Consider the following 26,231-nt stretch of genomic DNA (forward strand, 5'->3'; position numbering starts at 1 on the left):
AGGGTGATCAAAGAATCCAATGTTTACTTAAGCAACTATACACTACGTACTTTGTATTATGGAATGCATTGATAGGTATTTATAGGATAGAGTATAATTGACAAAGCGCTTCGCGTTTTCCTATATATGAACTTAAGTAGGCAGTTCCAGTCTCGAACTTAATGCTCACCAATAGATGTCCTGCCAAGTTGAACCAGACGAAGTATTATCTGAAGTTGCTGGTTGCAGAAGAGACTCTTTTTACACCCCAAAAGCCCTTTCAAGGAATCTGTCAACAATGGATACAAATTCGTCCACCTTCTCTTCATGGGGCAAGTGGCCACACTTCTTGATTATTTCAAGACAAGATCCAGGAATGGCACGTGAAAGTCTTTCAGAGTTCCATGGTGGAACAAGCCGATCGCTATCACCAGTGATAATCAGAACTGAACCTCAATTTGCAAATAGAAAAGAAAAACCAGCATTAGGAAGTTTGTGTGTTTACTGTGTAACTGGGGTCTATTGTTTAACATGCAACTTTATGATAATATGTTTCTTAAAACATAGCATTATAACAAATCCAAGAATGTAAAAAGAATATGACAGAACGAAAGCTCATATGACACATTTTTTCCAATATAGGGGAGTAGCCTAGGAAAGAAAGGTGTAATCAAAGGTTATTTGGTAACCAAGAGAAGTTGGTCATATGGCAAAATTGTTTTTTAGTACTTAATATTCACTTGATATCTTGCTTACGTTTCTATTAATAGTTTCAAAATATATATATATATCAAACAAAAAGAACCGGGGGAGGGGTGCACAGCATTATAATTTTAATTATCAATTCAATTTGCAGCCACATAGATGATTTTCTAACCGGGACATAAGATTTTTCTCAGTCTCTTCGATAGTGGTGGTTTTGATGCAGATGCAGAATCTGTAAGCATAGCCACGGTATACTCCACCAGAGCCCTATCCCAATCTTTCACTCTGAGAGGCTGCAGATATTAAAGAGTAGAGATGACAACAATACACAGTAAAACCAGGTTGGATACCTGAGAAATCAAATACAAGCCCAAAAGAAAAAAATCGAGCTATCCTCAGGTCAGGAATAACTAGTTGTACCTTTGTATAGCCTTGCAAGACATGATCATCAACTTGTTTAGGATCATACCAAGCATTCCTAACAGCAGCTAAGCCAAACTTATCAATTATCATTCTTACCTGAAAGGAAATGGTAGTCATTTTTGTACCGGTTTTAATCAAGTTCAGTGGAGCGGAGATCAAGTATTTTTTCAAGAAGTGATGAACTATCAAGTGATTTTGGACGCACAGATTTGAAGAGGAAGACAAGTCTCAACCCCGGGAAATTATTCGACCTGGGCCATTCTTCTTTGTTAATTCTTTCATCTGTAAAAGGAGGTTTGAGGATGATGACTCAATTTTCTTCTTGATTTTTATATTTTTTTCATTACATAAGTATTATCATTCTTTCAAGTTCCTATTTTCACACGCTTGTTAATTAGTGGAGGACAGTTACCTCATTAGGATTACTAAGGTAAGGCCTAGCTCCGCTTATATGTACTTCTCTTTGGTGAGGATTTTATTTATTCTTATTATTAATAAATATAAATATGGGAATACACTGGGTTTGTTGTTGTTGTTGTTGTTGTTATTAATAAATATAAATATAGCTGCTAGGCACACTACTTAGTGGCATATTCACTTAAAAAGTAAAAGTGATAAAGTAATTTCCACATTTTGCGTTTGTTGCATATGACTAATGATACAAGTCGAATTGACTCCACTCTTTTGAGATCTATGCTTCAAGGACCACACCTAAGGATCAAAGACTTGGTCGTTCTAGGGAAGCAAATATGTGATTGGAAGATAGCTTGGGAAGGAACTACATTTGATGATATCATCCCAAGGAGTGTTGGACAACATCGTGTTTGGAAGATAGCGTGGAGTTTACGAGGTCCAATGAAACAAAGGAAGAGCATAAGTGTCAACATGTGGCTATTTGGGCTTTTGGGCCCACAGTCTTGAGTATTTGGCTTTTGGGTCACTTCACTTTTGAACCTAAGTGTAATAAATAGCCTAGACTATAAATAGGTAGTCTTCTCTTTATTTTAGGGTAAGATAACTTTGAATGAGTTTACACTTTAGAGTATTTATTGAAGCTTGTTGGGAGTTTTATTGATTGTTGAGAAACGTTGGTTGTGAGGGTTCAATGTCTCTCGGTCTTCGTAAGATTTAGGTGCTTGTAGTTGGATTACGTTTGAGGGCATCAATTTTGTATATTGTGGTTTTCCTACGTTCCTTCTCTTGTGTCTATTTTCTATCCTTTACCCTTTCATTATTTTCATTTCCTTTGTTTCATTTGTACTTGTGTTTCGTATTTTGTGAGTTTCCATCTTCGTATTTTCACTCGTGTATCATTTGGTATCAGAGTCGAGCTTGATTTCGTTCCCACGAAGTCAATCTTGGGTCTAGTTGTCTTGAAAAAACGAAAAATCACAAAAAAAGTTGACAATTCAGGTTTTCGGTCTTAGGTCAAATTTTGAATTTTGGATTTTGGTGTTTTCTTGTGTCTCTATTGTTAGATTCTTGTTTCCTAACACTATTAGAGTCTAAATAGCAAATTTGAGCTTAATCGGAGCTAAATCAGAGGATCTACCATTGTTGAAAGCTTGAGTTTGAAGAAATTGAAAGTGGGTTTTGAAATCTGGAAAATTTGATTAAGAATTTGAGCATAATGATGTCTGAAATGTGTTTATAAGGTTGAAAAGTTCTTGGATTCAAAATTTTATCGCATTACAAGCAAGGGTTAAAGAGTTGAAAATTTTGTGTTCTTGATGTTCTTGGCAAGATTCATATCTTCATGATGAATTTTCAGCAAAAAAATGGGTGTTTGGTCCAAGAAAGAGAAAGAAAAGGTGTACGAAAGTGTGAGTACAAAAGCACCTTTGAAGATCCAAAGGAATATTCTAAAGGAAGAGGACAAAAGGGGACCATAAAGGGCATTTTTGCCCATTGTACTTGCTGGTTCGGCTGATCTGCCTTGGGGATGCTTTGGAGGTGCGCCTGACCTGCTAAAGCAGGTCAAAGGCAGCCCAAAGCAGTAGCTCTTGTGTTGGTGGTGCGCCCCATGTGCGCTAGGTCTGCGCACATCCGCTTCAGCGTGTTCCAATGCACAACAAGCCATCCAACTCACTTCTTTGTAAGGTTTCAACCATCTAACTTCTTCATTTCTTGATCTTAACTTCATCTTTTGATTCTTAAACATTAATTAACAACTAATAATTGATCTATTAGTTGATTAATTAGTCCTTGAGTCCATTTTCCTTTTTATTCTTTTCTTTGTGTATTTTAGTGTTTCTTTCTTCGTCAATTTCGTTGAGTCAAGTCTTTTTTTACTTTTAATGAGTCATCCATAGTTTCTTCATCTTTTTTTCTCTCATATAATAAGAACCATGGGTGGTGCAACCTTTGAACCTTAGTGGAGGCCATGGATTTGCGACAAGATGTGAAACAAATGACTAGGGGATTGTCACACATAAATGAGAAGTTGTCAATCATCGATTGTCGATTGGAAAACATTGATGGTAGGTTGGCAAACCTTCGGTAACATTTAAAAGCCTATTATCCTACTCCTCGACCCCATGTCCAAACTCCCTCAAACCTACCAAATACTAAACAAGTTCCACAAATTGTTATCCGACCACTCCAAATCCAGTTGGACTAAGACAATTCCAACATTAAGCCTTTGTTACTCACTAACCAAGATACTAGCATTTAACCTAGTATCACTCCTTCATTTGTGCGGGTTCATGAGCGAACAATCTCAAAGAAAGATGCAAGGAGAGTCCCTTATGAAAATGAGCGTGAAGGACTAACAAAGTTCTTACCAAAGGATTCCAAACTTGGAAAGTACGACGACAAGTCGATAAAAAAGTTGGATTCGAGGACGAATCATATTCAATAAAGGGAGGATGATACAAGCTGAATTGGCTCCTTCTTTTGAGATCTATGCTTCAAGGACCGAACCTAAGGATCTAAGACTTGGTCGTTCCAGGGAAGCAAATACGTGATTGGAGGATAGCTTGGGAAGTTACATTTGATGATATCATCCAAAGGAGTGTTGGACAACAACGTGTTTGGAAGATAGCATGGAGTTTATGAGGTCCAACAAAGCAAAGGAAGAGCATATGTGCCAACATGTGGCTATTAGGGCTTTTGGGTCACTTTTGGGCCCATAGTCTTGAGTATTTAGCTTTTAGGTCACTTTTGGGCCCAATTAGCATTTAAGGTCACCTTTGGGCCCAATTGCAATATATAGCCTAGGCTATAAATAGGTAGTCTTCTCTTTATTTTAGGCTAAGATGATTTTGAATGAGTTTACACTTGAGAGTGTTTATTGAAGCTTGTTGGGAGCTTTATTGATTGTTGAGAAACGTTGGTTGTGAGGGTTCAATGTCCCTCTCGGTTTTCGTAAGATTTAGGTGCTTGTAGTTGGATTACATTTGAGGGCCTCAATTTAGTATATTGCGGTTTGCCTACGTTCCTTCTCTTGTGTCTATTTTCTATCCTTTACTCTTTCATTATTTTCGTTTCATTTGTGTTTGTGTTTCCGTATTTTGTGTGTTCCCATCTTCGTATTTTCACTCGCGTATCAACTAACAAGAACTAATAAGACTTCTTCCATCTATTCTAATAACATAATATCTCAAATTTATCCTCAAATAAAATGTCAGAAAGATCAAAGCAGTAATAGAGCTGCTAAGCCAAAATTAGCTGGTTATGTCTCTCCATGGACTTGCACGGCACCCATAACTCATTTGTACCTTCTTGTTTGACTTTTTTCAAGAAAATGGCAGGCAGGATTTCTCACTCAAAAAACAATTTTCAAAAATTGGAAACTAATTTAGTATAGACCTAATTTCAATTTCATAAGGCTGCACTGAAAAGTTAGGTTCAATAAATAGATTAGATGATCCAAAATAGAGGACATACCAACATAATACCGATGGCAGAACGCAAGAATGCAGATAAAGCTTTCTTGTATATAGAGGTTATCATGTCTCCCATCCCTTTCACCAAACGCGTTATTGTTTGTCCAATATATTGGGATAACTTTGACAAAATGCTGAAAATAGTGGTAAACCAATTCTCTTTACAGTTCACTTCCAAGTCCTCGCCTTCAGACTGGTTACTTTTTCCACTTGGATTGTCCTTCACTACAGGCCCTGAATTTAGGGGTGCTAGAATTGCAGGGGCAACAAGTATCAGGGCAGCAACTCGCTCAGGTGCTTCAAAATATGCTTCAACTGCTACAATGGAACCAGCTGAGTGTCTGGTATCTCATTAGTTACCAATAAAAGTCTCGTCTTTGATAAATCAAATAGGAAGAACAAAGGAAAGGAGGGCAATACTACAACCAAAGGACAAGTTGAAGCACATTATCCTTTCATTGGAATTACATCTGTACTTCGTCTTGACCAAATAATTTACTTTCTACTGTTTGCAGTAAATTATTAGGAATAGAAATCTAATCAGTCAATTCAGGAGTAACAAAGTTACAGATTATTTTAAATATAGAAGAGAGAGAGAGAGGTAATGTATATAATGACTGAATATAACCACCATTAAATTCTAACCTAAATGTTCATCCTAGAGTAGGCCAGTTATTCATTTGGAAACACACATGTGATTTTCGTCAAACTGTATTTTCACCATTCCCGTTCTTTCACACTTCTTTATTTTAGGGGTAGCAGAAGGATCATTGTCTTGTCATCGTGAAACTAATGAATAACTATAAGAATGCTATTTCACTGCAATAATTTCAAGCTAAATGAATTCACATCCTTTTTTTTGGATAAGCCAAAATATATAAATCCATAACATGTTCATAACGGAAAATTTAGATTCAGATTTGTCATCCAGAGAAAGATCAAAAGTAGACTTGAATAGAACTTACCCCACCAGGATTGCCTTCTGAGCTGCTAAGAAGTCAATGAAGTATAGAGTGGCCAACACAGAGAATAACATGGAGTATGGATTAAAAGGTCTGGTGTCTTCACTTCCCTGAGATGAATGGTTGACATGATTCAGCCTTGCCGTCAACCCAAAGGCGGGTCTGTCAAAGGCTAGAACTTTATTCCCAGTGATTTGTGCCAATGGCTTCATAGCTCGAATCCATGAATAAATAGAGGCACCAAACCCATGCAATAAAATCATTGGAAAATTCACTCTTTTATTAGCATAAGGAGGTTGAGAACTAGTTCCTTCTTCTGACAAGTTTGTAGCAACTGATTCTGCATCATATATCTTATGGTGTATTTGTACTCCTTTGAACTCACAAAAACAACTATCAGGATCTGCTAGAATAGCTGGATCTTGTAATTCTTCCTGATCTACCCCTGCTATCTGCCTTTTCCTCTTTGACCTTGTCCCAGGTAATATTTCTGGATTAACTTGTAAAAATAAGAAAATAGGAGATGAAAGAAAGAAGAATCCCAAGCTTTATCAATTTTTCTCAGCTGCTTCTAAATGCCAAAAGAATCTTATTGAGCTCAAATATGTCCCCCTTTGGCGTTACTTATTCATATTTGCTAAGCCTCTAATAACTGACAGGACTTTTAAGTTTTAACTATTACTTTTTTTTTTTTGGTTGGCTTCTCAGGAGGAATAAATTGGTAAACAAACATCCAACTGCAGAATAGTTATTTGCACTACTGAGCATTCATTTCATATTATATTCTCTCAGCCCCAAAAAGATTGGTGCTAATACTATTTCAGAACTACCATAGTTTTTCTTTGACTACAGCTTTTCTCAAATTATTTTTAACCAAATAAAAATTACAAATTATACTTGTATGTAGTTTCAAACTATGTTGCTCGAACTCTTCAAAAATGTCCATGGGTGTGTGTCGGATCCTCCAAAAATAGTGTATTTTTGGAGGATCCGACATGGGTGCGGCAACATATTTGGAGAGTCCGAGCAACTTAGGTTTCAAATACCAAAATCTTTTTTTTTTTGAAGGTAAAATATTTTATAATAAGAATCAGCACTAATGATTGTACAAAAGAAAATAATAATAAAAATACATCTAATAGAAGTATACCGCTGACTAGGCCTGCAGTGATTCTAACAACTCAAAAATCGATTTAGCCTCCTCTTGATACAAGGAGAATCGGTTCCACTTTTTTGAGATCTATGCTTCAAGGACAACACTTAAGGATCCAAGACTTGATCATCCTAGGGAAGCAAGTACGTGTTTGGAGGATAGCTTGGTGTACGAGAGGATCAATATCCATTGATACAATCCATGGGGCTATTGAGCAACATTGTGTTTGGATGATAGCTTGGAGCATTGTCTTGAGTATTTGGCTTTTGGGTCACTTTTGGTCCCATTTAGCATTTAGGATCACTTTTTGGCTCAATTGTAATAAATAGCCTTGGCTATAAATAGCTAGTCTTCGCTTAGAATGAGGCTAGTTGATGAATGATAATGAGTGATACAGTTGCGAGTGTTTATGAGAGCTTGTTGGGAGCTTGTTGAATTGTGTGAAATGTTGGTTGCGAGTGATTAATGTCACTCGGGGTCTTCATAAGAGTTAGGTGTTCGTCGTCGGATATTGTTTGAGGATCATTGGTTTAATATACCATTGATTTGCTTACTTTCCTCTTCTTGTGTCCATCTATCTACTCTTTGTTTCTTATCTTTCGATTTCCGTACTTTGTGTTTCGTTTTCGTACTTTGTCTGTTATCATTTGGTATCAGAGCGGAGTTTGGATTCGTTCCCACGAATTCAATCTTGGGTTTGTTATTGAAGAAAGAAAAAAATCACACAAAAAAAATTAATGTTCACGTTTTTGGGTTTAGCCCAAATTTTGAGTTATTGATTTTGGTATTTTCTTGAACTTCTAGTGCTAGTCTCTTGTTTCCTAGCACTATTTGAGTCAATCTCAAATTTGAGCTTAATCGGAGCTAAATCGAAGATTCTACCAATGTTGAAGCTTGATTTGAAGAAAATTGAAAAAGGGTTCTAAAATCTAAAATTATTGGTTGAGCTTTTGAGCTTAAATTTGCATGGGTTGAAGGAACTTGGATTTTCAAATTTCATCGAATTCCGAGTCTATTTTAAGGGTCATTGATGATGTTCAAGTCTTGAAAGAGAAGATTATTCAAAAAAGGTGTGTTTGATCCACAAAAGAAGAAAGAGAAAAGTGTTTGGGTGTTGGTACAAAGGAATATCCCAAAGGGAAAGGAAATATCCTAGGAGAGAGTGCAAAAGGGCTCACACACACAGAGTTCACACATACACACACAGTCGTCGTCCTTCACAGTTCACACACACACACGAGAGCAGCAACACAGTAGACATTTTCTGGCGAGACTTGCCGGAAAATCAACTCCAAAATTCTAAAATTGTTCTATTACATGAACCCATAAATGATTTTCCTGATTTTATACTTCAAAAAATCTGCAAAAAATTAAGTATATTGATTATTCTCTTAGTCCGTTCCTCTGCATAAGTATATTGATTATGCACTAGGGTTCGACTCTTAGTCCGTTCCTATTTGCGTTGGTGATAGACGTGTTGACACGGAGTATTCAAGGGGAGGTGCCGTGGTGTATGTTGTTCGCTGACGATGTAGTGCTGATTGATGAGACGCGGGCGGGTGTGAATGAAAAATTGGAGGTTTGGAGGCAAACCCTTGAATCTAAGGGGTTCAGGTTGAGTAGGTCCAAGACGAATATATGGAATGTAAGTTTAGTGAGGTGAGGCAGGAGGATGATGTCGTGGTAAGGTTGGATTCCCAGGAGATCCGAAAGAGGGATAGTTTTAGGTATCTTAGGTCTATGATTCAAGGGAATGGTAAGATTGATGAGGATGTCTCTAACCGTATTGGAGCTGGTTGGATGAAATGGAGGCTCGCCTTGGGAGTGTTGTATGACAAGCAGGTGCCACTAATAAAGGTAAATTCTACAGAGCGACAGTCCGTCCTGCTATGCTACATGAAGCAGAGTGTTGGTCAGTCAAGAACTCCCGCATTCAAAAAAAAAAGGTAGCGGAAATGAGAATGTTGCGTTGGATGTGTGGACTTACTAGAGGGGATAGAGTCAGGAATGTGACCATTCGGGACAAGGTCGGAGTGGCTTTGTTGGAGGATAAGATGCATGAAGGAAGGTTGAGATAGTTTGGGCAAGTGATGAGGAGGGACGCGGATACCCCAGTTCGTAGGTGCGAGAGGTTAGCGTTAGATGGCTTCAGAAGAAGGAGAGGTAGGCCGAAGAAGTATTAGAGGGAAGTGATTAGACATGATATGGAGCATCTTCTGCTTACTAAGGACATGACCCTAGATAGGAAGGTGTGGAGGTCGCAGATAAGGGTAGAAGGCTAGGTTGTGTGCGTGGATTTAGTAAGTAGTTAGAAGAGCTCAGGTTGAGTCGGGCTAGTAAACCTAGGATAGGGTCCAAAGATAGGAGCCCGGTCAGGCGGGCGTGGGTCTCTTTCTCCTATTGTGCTTATTTATTTTATTTCTTATTGCTCTGACTTCTATTTTTATGTGTCTTATTCCTTGTCATGTTATGTCATCCATCTTGCTTCTTATTTAATTACGCTTTGGTCTACTTTTCTTTATCTTGAGCCGGGGGTCTATCGGAAACAGCCTCTCTACTTCTCTGGAGGTAGCGGTATGGACTGCGTACACTCTACCCTCTCCAGACCCCCCTTGGTGGGAATACACTGGATTTGTTGTTGTTGTTGATTATTCTCTAATTTTCGGCAATGGTTTATGGGTTCCGGCAACGGATTTGAAAACATTAAATGGAAAAAAAGACGGCTAAAGGAGTGGGGAAAGTTGCGACGGCTACGGGGAGGGTGGGGGGTTGAAGACAATGAGGAATGGGGGGTTATGAAGAAGATGATGACTTAGGGGGAGGGGCTTTTCCTTTTTTTAAAAAAAAAATTAAAATATTAGGATAATTAAAAATTATATTAATAAAATAATTTAAATATAAATTTTTTAATTAAAAAAAAGTAAAATATTATTCTAACTACTATTCACGTGCCCAAGGAGAGTTTAACACATTCTCCTTGCCAAATCAGTATTTTGTGCCTGATAGATATCAATTTTAGCACTTGAGGTGTTTGATCGGTACAAGCCTTAGTTGAGGGGTCTAAGTGAATTTTCAGGACAACTTTAAGTGTCTTCCGATGACTTAAGCCTATGTATATACATATATATATATATGTATATACATGTATGTACAAATGCATAAACATATGTAAATTTAATATAGGTATCTGGCGATGACTATTGGAGGGTAGGGGTGTTTTTTTCTTTTTTTTAATTAAAAAATTATTATTAAATAGATAATTAAATAGAAAAATAGAAAAAATCAGAAATTCCACGTATAATTTTTTTTTGCCACGTGTTTTTTTTAATTGGTTAATTTTGCCATGTCAGGCGAGCGTATTACACACACTCTATGCCTATTGCTGATTAGGCAAAAAATGCTTGATTGAATCAAAATTCGGGAAGGTTAGGGGCCTGATAGGTACAGGCCTTAGTTGAGGAGCCTAAGTAAATTTTCGAAACAAGTTTGAGAGTATGTCGATGACTTAAGTTTATAGGGGCAGCCCAGTGCACTAAAGCTACCGCTATGCGCGGTGTCCGGAGAAGGGCCCCACCACAAGGGTGTATCGTACGCAGCCTTACCTTACATTTCTGCAGAGGCTGTTTCCAAGGCTTGAACCCGTAACCTCTTGGTCACATGGCAGCAACTTTACCAGTTACTCCAAGGCTCCCCTTCAATGACTTAAGTCTATATATAATCAAATGCATAAACATATGTATATAGATGTATGTATATATATGAGAAAAATCCCTCCTGAACTTGTCCTCCAAACTCACTTTAGCACTTAAACTTAACTTTCGTTTATTTACCCTCTTAACATCTTTAAAGTGAATTATTTTCCCCTCTAATGCTGACGTGGCATTTAGAGAAAAAAAAGGGCGCGTTTCAGATTTTTCTTCTTCTTTTCCCACTTATTTTACATATATATATGTATATATATATATATATATATAAGAAAATACTCCTTTCTTCTTCAATACCCCCACCCCCCTTAACCTCTCATCCCCACCCCACACACCTACACCCCACACCCACACCATTTTATTCTCCAATACATCAACAAACAACAACACTCATTTTCTACAACAATTAATTTTTCCATTAACAACCTCAAACACATCCTCCAACAACAATCTCCTCTATTTTTTTTTTTCATTTTTCTCCATTAATACATTCTCCAGCGAAGAAATTAAAGACTAATTGCTTCATTAATTCAGTTCGAAGAATAACAAAATTGAAAGAAATTTTCGTAACTTTTATTTTTAAAGTTCATTGTTTCTTCTCTATTCTTTATTTATGTTTACATCTTCAAGGGTGAATTTGGTGGTTGAAAACTTGAGAAAGTTTGATTGAAGGTTGAGATGGTGTTTAATGGAGGAAAAATTTTAATCTGATATTTTTGTGATTGTTCTCTAATGGTGTTAATTAAGGAAAAGGGAAAAAATAAATTGGAGGTTGGGATGGGGGTTGGCTGGAAGAAGAGAAAGAAATGGAGGGGGCAGGAGCGGGGGTGGGTGATTTGAAGAAAAAGAAAAATGAGGGATAGGGGTGGAGGAAAATTGAAATTAAAGGTGGGGTGGGAGGTTAACGAAGGAAAATTAGAAAATAATGGAGGTAGGGTGGGTTTGACAGAGGAGGAGAGCTGGTGTTGGGGGAGGACGTAAAGAGGGGCGGGGTGGGCAAGATGAGGTGGGGGTGTGAAGAAGAAAGAAAATGGGGGTGGGGGGTGCGGTGCACTTTTTATTTAATATATATAAATATGTATGTATAAATATAAATAAATATATATATTTATATAAATAAAATAATATATATATTTGTTATTTTTTTTCAAAAAAATATATAAAAATAATGTGGAAGGGATTAATTTTTTAAAAAAAAGATAGTAATTTCTTACGTGGCAATGACGTGGCTCCAACGTGGCATTGACGTGGCATTGATGTGTAAGCAAGTGTAACACACTCTCCGTTGTGAGAGCGGTATTCAGTTTTGAGGGCTGAAAATAATTCACTTCAAAGATGTTAAGGGAGGTAAATAAATGAAAGTTAAGTTTAAGTGCTAAAGTGAGTTTGGAGGACAAGTTCGGGGGGAAAAAGATGTCTTTTCTCTCTATATATATATGTATATACATGTATGTATGTATGTATATACATACATATATATATACATCATGTCGGGATAGGGAACAAGGCTTAACATGCGTTTCAAAATTTTAGCCTGGATTGTGTAGCTCAACTATCATAACATGTACCCTCGGGCTATATAGGCCCCAGCTCTCATCCCCTGGTCGGGCCCAGTGCGTGTAGTCACACAAGCTGGAGAATAATCTCATATATATGCACGGGGGACTCGAACCTCCTAACCAAATACTAAGATGAATTAAGCACTCAATCATGTAATGATTTATAAGGACTCGAACCTCCCTGGGCACTTTGACCCCCACGTCGGCAAATGCAGTTTCCAATGTCAATCGCCCGGACCTCCACTTTCACAACTCAGCTACACAACCCTTATTAGAGCCCAATTAAAACATTTATCACACAATCTCGTTCATGAACCACATTTCACATTACGACATACATTGTTGGTATTGTCATACCAACTACACACTTGTAAGGTAACAAGAACATCCCAAAACAACTTTCCGTTAACTTGGGGAAAACAACTCCCTTTGTTCATTAATACAAGGTAGAGATACCGACTCCCTTTGTTCATTAAATCAGATCATTGTGTTTCAAATACCTCTTTATATCATGCAATAGTTCACGACTAGTTCAATTTTACAAATTCCCACATTTCTCATAACTCAAAACCAATTTCACACTATAGGGTTGGGGTCATAACCACTTCAAAAGTCGCAAGTTAGGGAAAATCACAATTCCCTAGTTCATTCGTTATAACCATGCACCCACAAGTTCAAAACCATATTTAAAGCATGATTAACATATATAAATCATAGGAAAACACTATTCAACAACAAGCATTCAAACCCCCAACCTTTGTTTTAAAACCAACATAAACATCTCATGAACAATACTTTAAAACACAAGCTTTTACAAAATTAACAATGAGGGGAGAGTAACGTGCCTTAAACACCAAGAAATTTGGAGAGAAATCGACCCTTGAGTCCTTAGATAACCAACATGATGAAACCCTAGCTTGACTTGCCTAAGGGAGTTTAGAGAGCCTTTTGGAGTGTTTAAGAAGTTACTTGATTTGTTTCTAAGTGCTAATGACACCCTGATGAGGTTATAAGACGTGGATTTCAATTTGGGTAAAAGGGAAAATGTCCAGGATGTCCTTAACTTAAAAGCTGAAAAAAGTGTAACCAGGACAGTAAGTGCAAAATCCCAGGAATTCCAAGGACCCAAAAACCCCAAGGCGTTACACACTTGCTCCCCGTCCGCGCCTTATCTGCTCACGCAGGTCACTCCAGCAAGGCCCTGCCTTGGCTTGCAAAGTGGCACCGGCGAGGGTATATGCACACCTGCGGCCACAGCTCATCAAACGTATGTTAGACACTTTAAAATTGCTTTTCACTCAGGTTCAATCATACTAATCCCATTTCTTGATTCTTAAACTCATTTCTTGATTCTAAACGCTAATTATAATTGGTTCATTGAGTCCATTTTTCTTTCTTGCTTTTTTCTTTGTATTTTTAATCATTTCTTTCTTCTTAACTTCTTTGAGTCAAGTCCTTTTACTCTTAAATGAGTCGTTTATATTTGCTTCATCCCTTCTCTCAAGTGTACTAAGGACTATGGGTGGAGCAACCGTTGATACCATCTTGGAGGCCCTCCTAGGGATGTGACAAGATGTGAAACAAATGACTAGGGGATTGTCACACATGAATGAGAGGTTCTCAAACATGGATTGTAGAATGGAAAGTATAGATAGTAGGATGACAAACATTGGGGAACATTTAAAAGCCTCTTATCCTACTCCTCGACCCCATGTCCAAACTCCCTCAAACCTACCAAATTTGAAACAAGTTCCATAAACTGTTGTACAACCACTCTAAATCCAATTTGACAAAGACAATTCAATATTAGGCCTTTGCAACCCTCTAACCACGATACTAGCATTTTACCTAGTATCACTCCTTCATTTGTGCAGGTTCATAAACAAACAATTCCAAATGAAGATTCAAGGAGAGTGCCTTATGAAAATGACCTTAATGGACTAACGTTGTTCTTACCACAGGATTCCAAACTTGGAAAGTGTGACGACAAGTCGCTAAAGAGTTGGATTCGACGTCGAATCAATTTCAAGAAAAAGAGGATAATACAGGCCGAATCGGCTCCACTCTTTTGAGATCTATGCTTCAAGGACACACCTAAGGATCCAAGACTTGATCATCCTAGGGAAGCAAGTACGTGTTTGGAGAATAGCTTGGTGTACGAGAGGAGTTATATCCGTTGATACAATCCATGGGGCCATTGAGCAACATCGTATTTGGATGATAGCTTTGACATTGTCTCGGGCCCATTGTCTTGAGTATTTGGCTTTTGGGTCACTTTTGATCCCATTTAGCATTTAGGATCACTTGAGCCCAATTGTAATAAATGGCCTTGACTATAAATAGTTAGTCTTCTCTTAGAATAAGGTTAGTTGATGAATGATATGAGTGACACACTTGCTAGTGTTTATGAGAGCTTGTTGGAAGCTTGTTGAATTGTGTGATACATTGGTTGCGAGTAATTAATGTCACTCGGGGTTTTCGTAAGAGTTAGGTGCTCATTGTAAGATATTATTTGAGGATCACTAGTTTAATATACCATTGATTTGCTTACATTCCTCTTCTTGTGTCTATCTATCTATTATTTTATTTCTTATCTTTCGATTTCCGTACTTTGTGTTTTATTTTCGTATTTTGTCCGTTATCACCTCTCAATTCCACAATATTGTTCTTTTAGGAATTAAAGCAGTAAAAGTGGTGTTGAAAAAATTTTCGAACTTTTCCTATCAGTGCAAGAAATCCAGAGCCTTCATGATATCCTCTTCGATAATCAACCAGCAATTTTGATGGAAATCCATAGAGAACCTATCCGGACCTGGAGCTTTATCACTTGCACATTGCTTGATAATTTCTAGCATTTCTTCTCCAAAAGGTTGAAGCCATAATTCTTCCCTCGAGATTACTTGTGGGTGCCCATATTATACCTAATGTCTAATTCTCTCCATCTGAAAATTAGTTCTGGTAGAAATGCAAAATTTTTTTTTAATCTCCTCATGATCTTCCGTGATTCCCATCAACCCGTAATTTCCCAATTATGATTGCATCTTGTAAGCATTTGCCATTGTAGGAAAGAGTTTGGTACTTCTGTTAATAACCGTGATATTTCTCTCCAAGCAAGTTCATATTTGGTAATATCCTTCAACTCCATTTTTAAACAAGCCCTATCATCTCATTCCTCCTCTTGTATTGTTTTTCCTCATAGTTCATATTCCTGCGTTCCAAACACCAAAATAAGTTTAGTTCAGCTTCCCTTTTTAATAACTGACACTTTTTTTATAAATGAAATCTGATAACCTGAAAGTTTGACCACCAATTCTTTACTTTGTCAGAAAATCATTCCACCTACATCCGCCAATTCTTGACTTTGAAAGTAATGTCCTGATTTCTCCCACTCACCACCATAACAACTGTAATGAAACAACAACATACCCAGTGTATTCCCCATAAGAGTGGGGTCTGGGGAGGGTAAGATGTACGCAGTCCATACCGCTACCTCCGAGGAAGTAGAGAGGTTATTTCCGATAGACCCCCGCTCAAAGTAGAGAACAGTAAAAGGGATGGAAAACATAATAGAAAATCAGGAATAAGAAATAATAAAATAGACATCAGAGAAATATGAAATACGAGACATAAGGGCGACACGGAATAAGAAAATAGGTACTAAGACATAAGACCTAGTGCACCCACCTAGTAATAACCTACACTCCCATAACCAGGACCCTATGAACACGGACCTAGGCTTACTAACCCGGCTACACAAGACTCTCCAGACTGCAAGCTACAACCCATACAGCCGCATTAGCCTTCTACCGTTATCCGCGATCTCCACACCATCCTATCTAGGGTCATGTCCTCAGTCAGCTGGAGCTGCTCCATGCCATGTCTAATCACCTCTTTCCAGTATTTCTTCGACCTACCTCAACCCCTCCTGAAGCCATCCAAAGCAAGTCTCTCACACCTCCAGACTGGGGCATCCACACTCCTCCTCATCACATGCCTAAACCATCACAGTCTTTCTTCCTGCAATTTGTCTTCCACTGAAGCCACTCCCACCTTCTCCCGAATAGTCTCATTTCTTACTCTGTCACCTCTAATAAGCTCACACATCCAACGCAACATTCTCATTTCTGCCACCTTCAATTTTTGGATGTGCGAGTGCTTGACTGGTCAACACTCCGCACCATACAACATGGCCGGACGGACTGCCACTCTATAGAATTTGCCTTTAAGCTTAAGGGGCACCTTCTTATCACACAACACTCCCGAGGCTAACCTTTACTTCATCCACCCTGCTCCAATACGTTTAGAGACATCCTCATCAATCTCACCATTCCCTTGAATCGTAGACCCAAGATACTTAAAACTGTCCGTCTTACAGACATCTTGGGAGTCCAACCTCACCACCCCTTCGTCCTCCTGTCTCAAGTCACTAAACTTACATTCCAAATACTCAGTTTTGGACCTACTCAACCTAAACCCCTTAGACTCAAGGGTTGGCCTCCAAACCTCCAATTTGTCATTCACACCCTCTCGCGTCTCATCAATCAGCACCACATCATCCGCAAATAACATATACCAAGGCACCTCGCCTTGAATGCTCCGCGTCAACACATTCATCACCAATGCAAAAAGGAACAGACTAAGAGTCGATCCCTGATGCAACCTGGTCTCGACCGAAAACTGCTCTAAGTCTCCCCCCACCGTTCCCACCCGGATCTTCCCTCCATCGTACATGTCCTTAATAGCTTTAATATACGCCACCGGGACCCCTCTCACCTCCAAGCACCTCCAAAGAACCTCCCTCAGGACTTTATCATATGCCTTTTCTAGGTCGATGAACACCATGTGTAAATCTTTCTTCCTTTCTCTATACTGCTCCACTAATCTCCTCACCAGGTGCATTGCCTCAGTCATTCAGCGACTAAGCATAAATCCAAACTGATTCTCCGAAATAGACACAACCCTCCTCAACCTTTGCTCGATCACTCTCTCCCAAAACTTCATAGTATGACTCAACAGCTTAATACCTATATAGTTGTTGCAGCTCTGAATGTCACCCTTGTTTTTATAACGAAATCATTGTACTCCATCTCCAGGCCTCAGGCATTCTCGCAGTCTTGAAAATGCCGTTAAATAAATTTGTCAACCACCTTAAACCAGCCTCACCAGCATACTTTCAAAAATCCACCGGAATCTCATCGGGCCCCGTGGCCCTACCCCTTCTCATCCTACGAATAACCTTTTTGACCTCCTCAACCTTAAAACGCCTACAGTATCTGAAATCACGACTCTCCTCCGAGTGCTCCAGCTCCCCCAACACAATGCCTTTGCCTCCCTCCTCGTTCAAAAGTCTATGAAAGTACTCCTGCCATCTCTTCTTAATGTGAACCTCCTCCACCAAAACACTATCATCCTCCCCCTTAATGCACTTCACTTGATCGAGGTCCCGGCCCTTCCGCTCCCTAGCTTTAGCAAGTCTGTACAACCTCATTTCCCCATCTTTCACCTCTGACCCCGCATACAAGTTCTCGAACGCTACCGACTTAGCAGCCGTAACTGCTAATTTAGCCTCCTTCCTGGCTACTTTATAAGCCTCCCTATTCACCCTTTTCTCCTCCTCATCTTTACTCTCAATTAACTTAACATACACCTCCTTCTTAATCTCCACTTTCTTCTTCACGTCCTCATTCCACCAACAATCCCCCTTATGCCGTCCTGCCCAACCCCTTGAAACACCCAACACTTCTCTGGCAGTCTCCGTGCTGTCGCTGGCAGCCCTATCCCGCATAGTATCCACGTCCCCCCATACTCTCCCACACCCCCTTTTCCGCCACCTTTTCCCCTATCTCCAAAGCATTAACTGGCATCAAGTAGCCCCACTTAATTCTAGGTTGACCCTCCCCGACCCATCTCTTCTTGCACTTCTTGATTAGAAGCCTATGCTGGGTCGAAAGATGCTCACTCAGAATGACTTTACAATCCTTACATAGCCCCCTATCCCCCTTCTTAAGCAGCAAAAATTCAATCTAATCTGGGTCTTGGCTATCGCGCTGTGGAAGGTAATCAGGTGATCCTCCTTCGGAAAACTCAAATTCACTATCACCAGCCCAAAGGCCCTCGCAAAATCCAACAGAGCAGCTCCCTCACCATTTCTATCACTGAAACCAAAACCTCCATGCACATCGTCATATCCTCCCGATAAGACCTCAATGTGGCCATTGAACTCCCCTGCTATGACAATCTTCTCTGAACTAGGCACGCTCCTCACCACCTCGTCCAACTCCTCCCAAAAACTCGCTTTCACCTCCTCCTCCAAGCCCACCTGCGGCGCATACACACTACACACATGCAACGCAAAACCCCCAATAACCAACTTAATCTTCATCAGCCTATCACTGACCCTCATAACCTCCACCACTTGCCCTCTAAGCTCCTCATCCACTAAGACGCCCACTCCATTCCAATGCCTCACACTCCCCGAATACCACAGCTTGTACCCATCCACATTCCTAGCCTTAGATCCTACCCACCTAGTCTCCATCACACACGCAATATTAATCCTCTTCTTCTTAAGAATCTTCACCAGCTCTACGGACTTACCATGTAGGGTTCCAATGTTCCAAGACCCTACCCTCAACCTATCTTCTATCTCCTCACGCCTTCTTCTAACACCCTTCCCCAAACCCGCCTTAGCGCCTGACCTATACCCCGAACCCACCCCAGCCCTACCCTCCTCACCCCCTCCCAGACCCTATTCCACCATCAACCCCTCCAGCCACTACTCAACCAAAACAAAGCCCCAAACCGACGTACCGAAAGCAACGGGCTGGAAAAAGTAAGAGTAGGCGCACACAAAGTACCCTAATCATCCTAGCAGCTAAAACAAACGCAACAAACACAACAATCACCACCACTAAGCCAAGCAACCAATCACCACTTAACCTCGCAGAACAGGAAAACAAGAAATAGTAAAGCAACAACAAACGGAAAACAAGAGCAGAATAGTATAAAGAAATCAACACAGTATGTAGTGATTTAAACATCAAAGAAACTAAATAGTAAGCAGTAGATAAAAGTCAATGGTTTAGATGTCACCGGGATACTCCTATGTGCTGCTAGTGATTCCGGCAATTTTGTTGTCGAAATTGGGTGCCAAAAATGGGTCGTCGGACAAGCCCGCCGGTGCATCGCTGGAATGATGCCGAAGTGTCCTCTGGAACTTGCCGGAACTGGGTCGTCGAACCAACCTGCTCCGACCAACGATGCACCTTTACCCGTCGCCAGAGTTGAGTCGAGTCGAGCCAACGGAAAACCTAAGCCCGCCGGCGATAATAGTGTCTATGGGAGGAGGGCAGAGAAGAAAAGAGAGAGAATGGGGGTAGAGACGGGGATGGGGAGATCTGGGAGGAGAGAGAGAAGCTAGGGAGAGAGGACCTTACCTGTTGTCGGCATATGTACATCATCGTTGGCATCGCCCGTTAGACGTTGGTTGAATGAACGTTGATTGAGTGAACATTAGTGAGAGAAACGTTAGGTGAGAAATAGTGAGAGAAACGTTCAAAACAGAACCTGTTAATTCAAAGAGTAATATAATAAAATTCTTTTACTAATTATCCTAGGCATAATCTCCAGTTTTATCATTCTAAATTTTTCATCAAACATGGAGGAGAATAACAAACTATCAGTTCTAGAATACCACCTTGATTAATACCTCTGAACCCTGTGCATTTCCCCCTGCTGGAAGCAGATCAATCAATTTCAATTTCTCTATGTAGTCTGAAAAATCCTTCATCAAGCATGTGATTCTTGAACTATTCTTCTTTTCAGCCACTAATCTGGTGGTGTTGAAATCTCATCTAGCACCCATGGCCTCTCACATAGTCCCCTAAAGCAGCAAGTTCCCACCACAGCTACTTCCTTTCAGTCTTCGTGTTGAAGGTGCATAAACACCAGTTCGATGACAAGAAAAAATTTGTGAGATAACTTGAAATTTGATGGTGATGCTAAAGACTTCATAGATAGTATTATCCCCTACCGATATCTATTATTCCACATCATAAGAATACCCCCCCCCCCCCCCCATACACACACTCTCTTTTATAACCATTAGCTTCTAACCACCCAAAGGTTAACAATCTGTCATCCAAAATGTACCACACGAATGATCTAACCTCCTTATCCACTTTTGTTTATTGAAAGCAATAAGCATTAGCTTTCCATTTATTTACCAATACCAACATTTTAGTTCTTTTTTTTTGACTGACTGTTTAATTACCCTATATAACCGATATTGTTTCATTGTTCTTTCTTGGTTTGCTGCTTCCTGGAATGCCCTAAAGAATTCTTTGTTCCTGACTCTTCTCTAACCAGTCTTCATGAACAGTGTAAAGGTATTGTGTTTGTGGCCCTGGAATTCAATAGCATACTGCCTTCTCAGAGAGACTACATTTTTATGAACCTACAAAGAAGCCTCCATTTCTGCTTGCTCTCTTTGAAGCTCTTCTAAATCTTCTATAAAAAAATTCCCCTGAATAAATCTGCTCCAAAATCTTGCACTAGAATGGACTCTTCCCTTGTAATTGCAACCTCGTTCCTTTGATTCATTGAACAGATGATTGCCATTGCATTACGAGCTATGGAATAAATTAGCCGATTATCTCTTGCACCACCAAAAGCACTAACTCATATTTATTGACCTTGTTGTTTGTTGCGACTTTGATGGCAAAATGGTCAAGATCCACAAGTGAATTAGTAATATCTTCTGAAATGACTTCATTGCAACAACAACAACAACAACAAAAAACCCAGTGTATTCCCACTTAGTGGGGTCTGGGGGGGTAAGATGTACGCAGTCCATACCTCTACCTCTGATGAAGTAGAAAGGCTGTTTCCGAAATGACTTCATTGCAACTGCCCCCAAATGATTGGATTTAGGTCCATATTAAAATGAGTATTTCATGAGCCAGCCAACTTGGGCCCGTGTTGAAGTTTTATCCGGTATTTCAAGTGCTCGGCAAGAATAGCCACTTCTTCTCAAATCAAAGGCCGAAAGACCATTCTACCCTTTCCGTCATTGCTTCTTTTTCTAAAAACACAAAAACCTTGTTCATTACAAACTCAGCTCTCTCACTTTTCTTTTTGCATTCTTCACTCTCTCATTACTCCATTATTTTCTTCCCTGCAAGGATGGCTGATACTTTGTTCTTGAATTATTGAATTGTGCTTCTTCAGTTGAGTTTGCAGTCAAAAGAGACTTGACTACAAACTTTCTCTAAAGAAGCACAATTCGAGTAACAAATTACTCATTGCCCTTGAAAAGGCGAATGTAAATGGAGTAACGAGGAAGAAAAAGAGAGTGATGAATTTTTATTTATTTTTTTAAAAAGGCTGCCCAGTGCACTAAAGCTCCCACTATACGCAGGGTCCGAGGAAGGGCCTAACCAAAAGGGTCTATTGTACGTAGTCTCAGCTTGCATCTCTATCAGAGACTATCTCCAAGGTTTGAACATGTGACTTCCAGGTCACATGGCTCCAAGGCTCCCCTTCGAGTGAGTGATGAATAAAAAAAGAAAAAGCGAGGGTCAAGTTTGTAATGAACAAGACATTTGTTTTTATAAGAAAGAAGAAGCAACAAAGAAAAAGGTAGATGTCTTTTGATGTTTAGTTTAAAGAAGCAGTTATCTGCTCGACCGTTCAAACACTAGATAAAACTTTAACATAAGATTCAAAAATGGTTAACCCATGAAATTTTTACTATTAAAATGGTTATTCCTGTACGTCACCCTTAAAATTGTCATTATTGGGCATGAAATTCATCTGGGTTGGGTAACAGCTCTTTGGCTCCTCAAGAACAAATGGTTGTTTAGTTGTTGCATGCCCAACATGTGGTTTCTCATTAACAAAACTTGATAATTCAAATTTTGAATTTCCTATCACCTATCCGAAGTCATGCATGCTTTTAACTACTAGAACAAAGAATTTTATATGCATTGTTGACTGGTCTATGGAACTGGGTGTTCAAAATTTGAAACATTAAAACCCATGTGATTGGTCCTGTAAGAGTTAATAATTAATGGGTAAAATTCTTGCCCCCATTTCTAATGTTCTTACCCGATAACCTCTTAACAAAGTCCACACGATAGCCAATTTTAAAATTTACTGTAGTTTTTTATTTTTTGCGCCATGTTCTTGCGACTTGCTCTATGCTGTTTTTGATAATGGGTTATGTCTCCATCCAAAAAGGTGGTTTATAATTCCTTCAACTTCCATGTCGATGGATCTTAGGATCTTTTTAGAGATCTTTCGCTTTAATACTTATCGATTTTTCAGACTAAGTTCCCAATGCCAAAGTCACCTACCAAGTATGTTACAATTTCTTTCAAAATGTTTTGGGACCATAAGCATTGGAAAACTATGGAGATGTACTTATATCCACCTGATGTAATCTGTTTAGCATACATGTGACATTTGGGTACCACTGTTTGAGTTTTAATGTGTCATTTCTCCATACCCATTCACCCACCATTTAGGTATTTCTTGGATGTCATGCCTCAAACTTTCCAACCACATATCTGCTCAGTTGGTTACTGTTCACTGATGTATGAACTCCTTTGATTTTGATTCTGCTATTCACTTATTTGCATGTTGGGTTTTCCTCAAAGAATAATCACGCTCCTTCGTTTTCCCAGTATAGCCACAATGCTTATAAATCTCCCCAAGTCATTGTATTTTCTAAAGTAATAGGAGTGTTCAGTTAACTACCATTTCCTGTAGATCATGTATTTAATCACGCTCTTGCGAATGATTGAGCAAAAACATAGTAAGTTAAGACTGACAGAAAAAAAACTTCAAAGAATCAAGTTAGACCTTCTTTCTTCTTACTTGCTTTCTCTTTTCAAATACCTAAATCTTATTTCAAAAAAAATTGAGAAATTGATGTGCAAATTTACCCCGAAAAATCAATCTCTTCAACACCCAAAAATAATATTTTAGTACTTTACATTAGGGGCGTCTTAATAAAATTAGGGACTAATCAAATTTTAATAAGAGGCACATCAACAACAACAACATACCTAGTGTATTCCCACAAAGTGAGGTCTAGGGATGGTAGAGTGTACGGAGACCATACCATTACCCCAGGTAAAGTAGAGAGATTGTTTCCAATAAAACCCAACTCAGGACGGATAACAAATATAACAAAAAGCATAAAAGCAAACAACACACAAGGGGTGGCACACCGCTAGATGATAAAGAAAACAAGACACCCACAAAGTAATATTATAAACTTGTTATACGAAATCATAGACATCACCAAAACACCATGAACAAGACTACAAGAGGTTACCAGACACTACATGCATCAATACAAATAGAGCACTCTTTCCAACTACTACAAATGTACTCCTACCTACTAGCCCTCTACCCTAATTGCGTCCTCCACAACTTCCTATTAAGGGTGATGTCTTCTGTAAACTGTAACTGTCTCATGTCCTTCCTAATCACCTCCCTCTAATATTTCTTCGGCCTACCTCCACCCCATTAAAACTATCCATAGCCAGCCTCTCACACCTCCGAACTGAAGCATCCGCATCCCTTTTCATCTCATGCCCGAACCAACGCAACCTCATAACTCGCATTTTTTCCTCTACCAAAGTCACTCCCACCTTATTCTGAATAATCTCATTTCTAACCTCATCACTCTTTGTATGTCCACACATCCACCACAAAGTCCTCATTTCCGCCACCTTCAACTTTTGGATGTGAGAATTATCGCTTGTCGACTGCCACTCTGTAGACATACAAAATAATACTGTAATAATTTAGAGTTGTCTTTTTTGTTTTTGCATGTCAGTTGTTTTTTTGTGTATATTTTTAAAAGACGCATAACCTTTGACTTCACATATTAATATGATTATTACTAAAAGTAAAGATTAGCTCTAGTTAATAAGATGCAAGCCACTTGTTTACAATACATTAACTTACATGTTGTTGTTAAAACTTTAAATAGTAATATGAAGTTTGAGTTGTTTAATTCAAAGTTCTAAAATTCAAATAGTTTTTTAATTTCTTTTTTATTTCAATAATTCTTTTAAATTATTTCACAATCTTCAATATTATTTCTAACTAAAGTTGAAATCATAAAATTTATTATTAAAATTTTTAAGGCCTCAAAATTTTGGGACTTACTTTACTATCCTTTACCCTTGAGTCACCCCTTTGGAAAAGCTTAATCAAGATGTATTGCTGGGTTTAAAATACACAGGCACAAAGCTGAACTTATGGAAGAAATCCAACACTCAAGAAAAGTTTATTCAAGAATCTAACAGGGAACGATAAAAAAGAATGCTTCGTGTTAGTTTATAGTTGAGCGACTTCACTGACTTGAAAGCTACATAAACTGCAATTAAAAATGGTAAAAGATAGTATAGCTATTACCTGGATATTCAGCAGGTGGGAAAGAAGAAGAAGAAGATGCAGATGGTACCATCGGGAGAGATCTCAAAATGGGGTTTTCCCAAATAGAAGGAAAGTTTAATTGGTTCCTCCTGATTTGTAATTGCAACTTAGGAGCAGCGAGACAAGCAGAGAGCAGATGAAGCAGACAAGTATTCATGTCGTAATTTACTTTTCCTCCTCCGATGCACACTCCAGCAATTGATCACTATCTCAAGTCAGCTGCTTTTCCGGTAATTGACGGAATACAGAAATTCAGCTGACCACTCACTGCCCAAGTACAGTCAGACTATGAGGATGGAATTTACTGGAAGATAGTACTATTGCTGGTGAGTGAAAAAAAAAATTTGAAAAATATCTTATAGTACTTGATTGATGTGTAGAAAATATTTTTCAGGAATATATTTTCTAATATTTAGTTGGTGAATTAAAAAATATTTTTAAAAAATACTATTAACTGTTAACTAGGATATCAGTATCTCTAGCAACTCAATAATTTGTAATAACTGATTTAAGCATAGCAAATAATATAAATATGAATACTAAGATATTACAAGTAACTAAACTTTAAGCAACTATTAATTAGCAAGCATAGGAGATATTTTTCAACATTTTGTCAGCATAATGTCAAAATATTACAATTAATAGAAATATAATTGAACGACAAGTTAATTCAATCGTGTGAAACAAGCTATAACAATGACAAAATAGAATATCAATTAGCAAAAGTAACATAGGTAAGTTTTCCTTTATGCACATAGAAATAACAATACATTCAACACATTGAAAACAAAAAAAAAAAATTGGACTTTACTATTTTTTATTTCAAGCAGTAAAAAATTGAAGTAAAACACAGTGAAAATGTTTTTCATTAATGTAATTTTTTTGAGTAATGTGAATTTGAGTGTTGTTGGGGTGGGCAAAGAGGGGTGGGGGTGGTCACATAAAAGTCACATCTATCATTTTTTAAAAATGACTTCCGACTCACGAGGAAAGTCATTTTTCATAGAGAAAAATGAGTCATTTTGAAAAATATTTCTCAATATTTTATTACAACCAAACAAGGCGAAATAAGAAAATATTTTTCAAAAAACATTTTTCATCGTACCCAACACACCCTAAGTCAGCATCTTTACAAGATAAAACTGAAGAATAGGTGTTGTTTAAATAGGTGTTTAACCATGAAAATTAAAAAAAGAATAGAGTTACGAATTGGAGTTGAGTTTGGAATTATGTTTGATCATAATTATAAATTGAAATTATTTTTAATTTTTTTGTGAGAGAAATGAAAGTTAAAAAAATAAAAATAAGTTTTCAAATACAATTTGAAATTCTTATGATCGATCACTATAATTTTTAAAAAATAAAAAAAGTGAAATATGCTCATGGTCAAACACCTCCTAAGTGTT

The 26,231-nt window shown here is 38.4% G+C and overlaps 1 protein-coding gene across 11 annotated transcripts; it reads right to left on the reverse strand.

Moving 5' to 3' along the window:
* Window positions 1-4: 4 nt before the first annotated feature.
* On the reverse strand, window positions 5-25,264 carry LOC107863584 (2-hydroxy-6-oxononadienedioate/2-hydroxy-6-oxononatrienedioate hydrolase). Of its 11 annotated transcripts, none has more exons than XM_047408285.1 (9): window positions 24,805-24,943; window positions 20,069-20,294; window positions 19,809-19,938; window positions 12,028-12,126; window positions 5,960-6,446; window positions 4,996-5,335; window positions 1,105-1,203; window positions 857-977; window positions 5-425 (listed from the first exon to the last, which is right to left on the reverse strand). In XM_047408285.1, exons 3-9 carry the CDS (start codon window positions 19,819-19,821, stop codon window positions 241-243), a joined length of 1,344 nt encoding a protein of 447 aa, XP_047264241.1. In that variant the 5' UTR covers window positions 19,822-19,938; window positions 20,069-20,294; window positions 24,805-24,943; the 3' UTR covers window positions 5-240. The 11 variants fall into 11 exon arrangements, with proteins under 11 accessions (XP_047264241.1, XP_047264239.1, XP_047264244.1 ...); XM_047408283.1 differs by having other exon boundaries at window positions 5,960-6,455; XM_047408288.1 differs by lacking the exon at window positions 12,028-12,126.
* Between the last annotated feature and the right edge of the window lie 967 nt (window positions 25,265-26,231).

Source organism: Capsicum annuum, chromosome 3 (assembly GCF_002878395.1).
Source record: "Capsicum annuum cultivar UCD-10X-F1 chromosome 3, UCD10Xv1.1, whole genome shotgun sequence".
In the NCBI taxonomy this organism is placed as follows: Eukaryota; Viridiplantae; Streptophyta; class Magnoliopsida; order Solanales; family Solanaceae; genus Capsicum; species Capsicum annuum.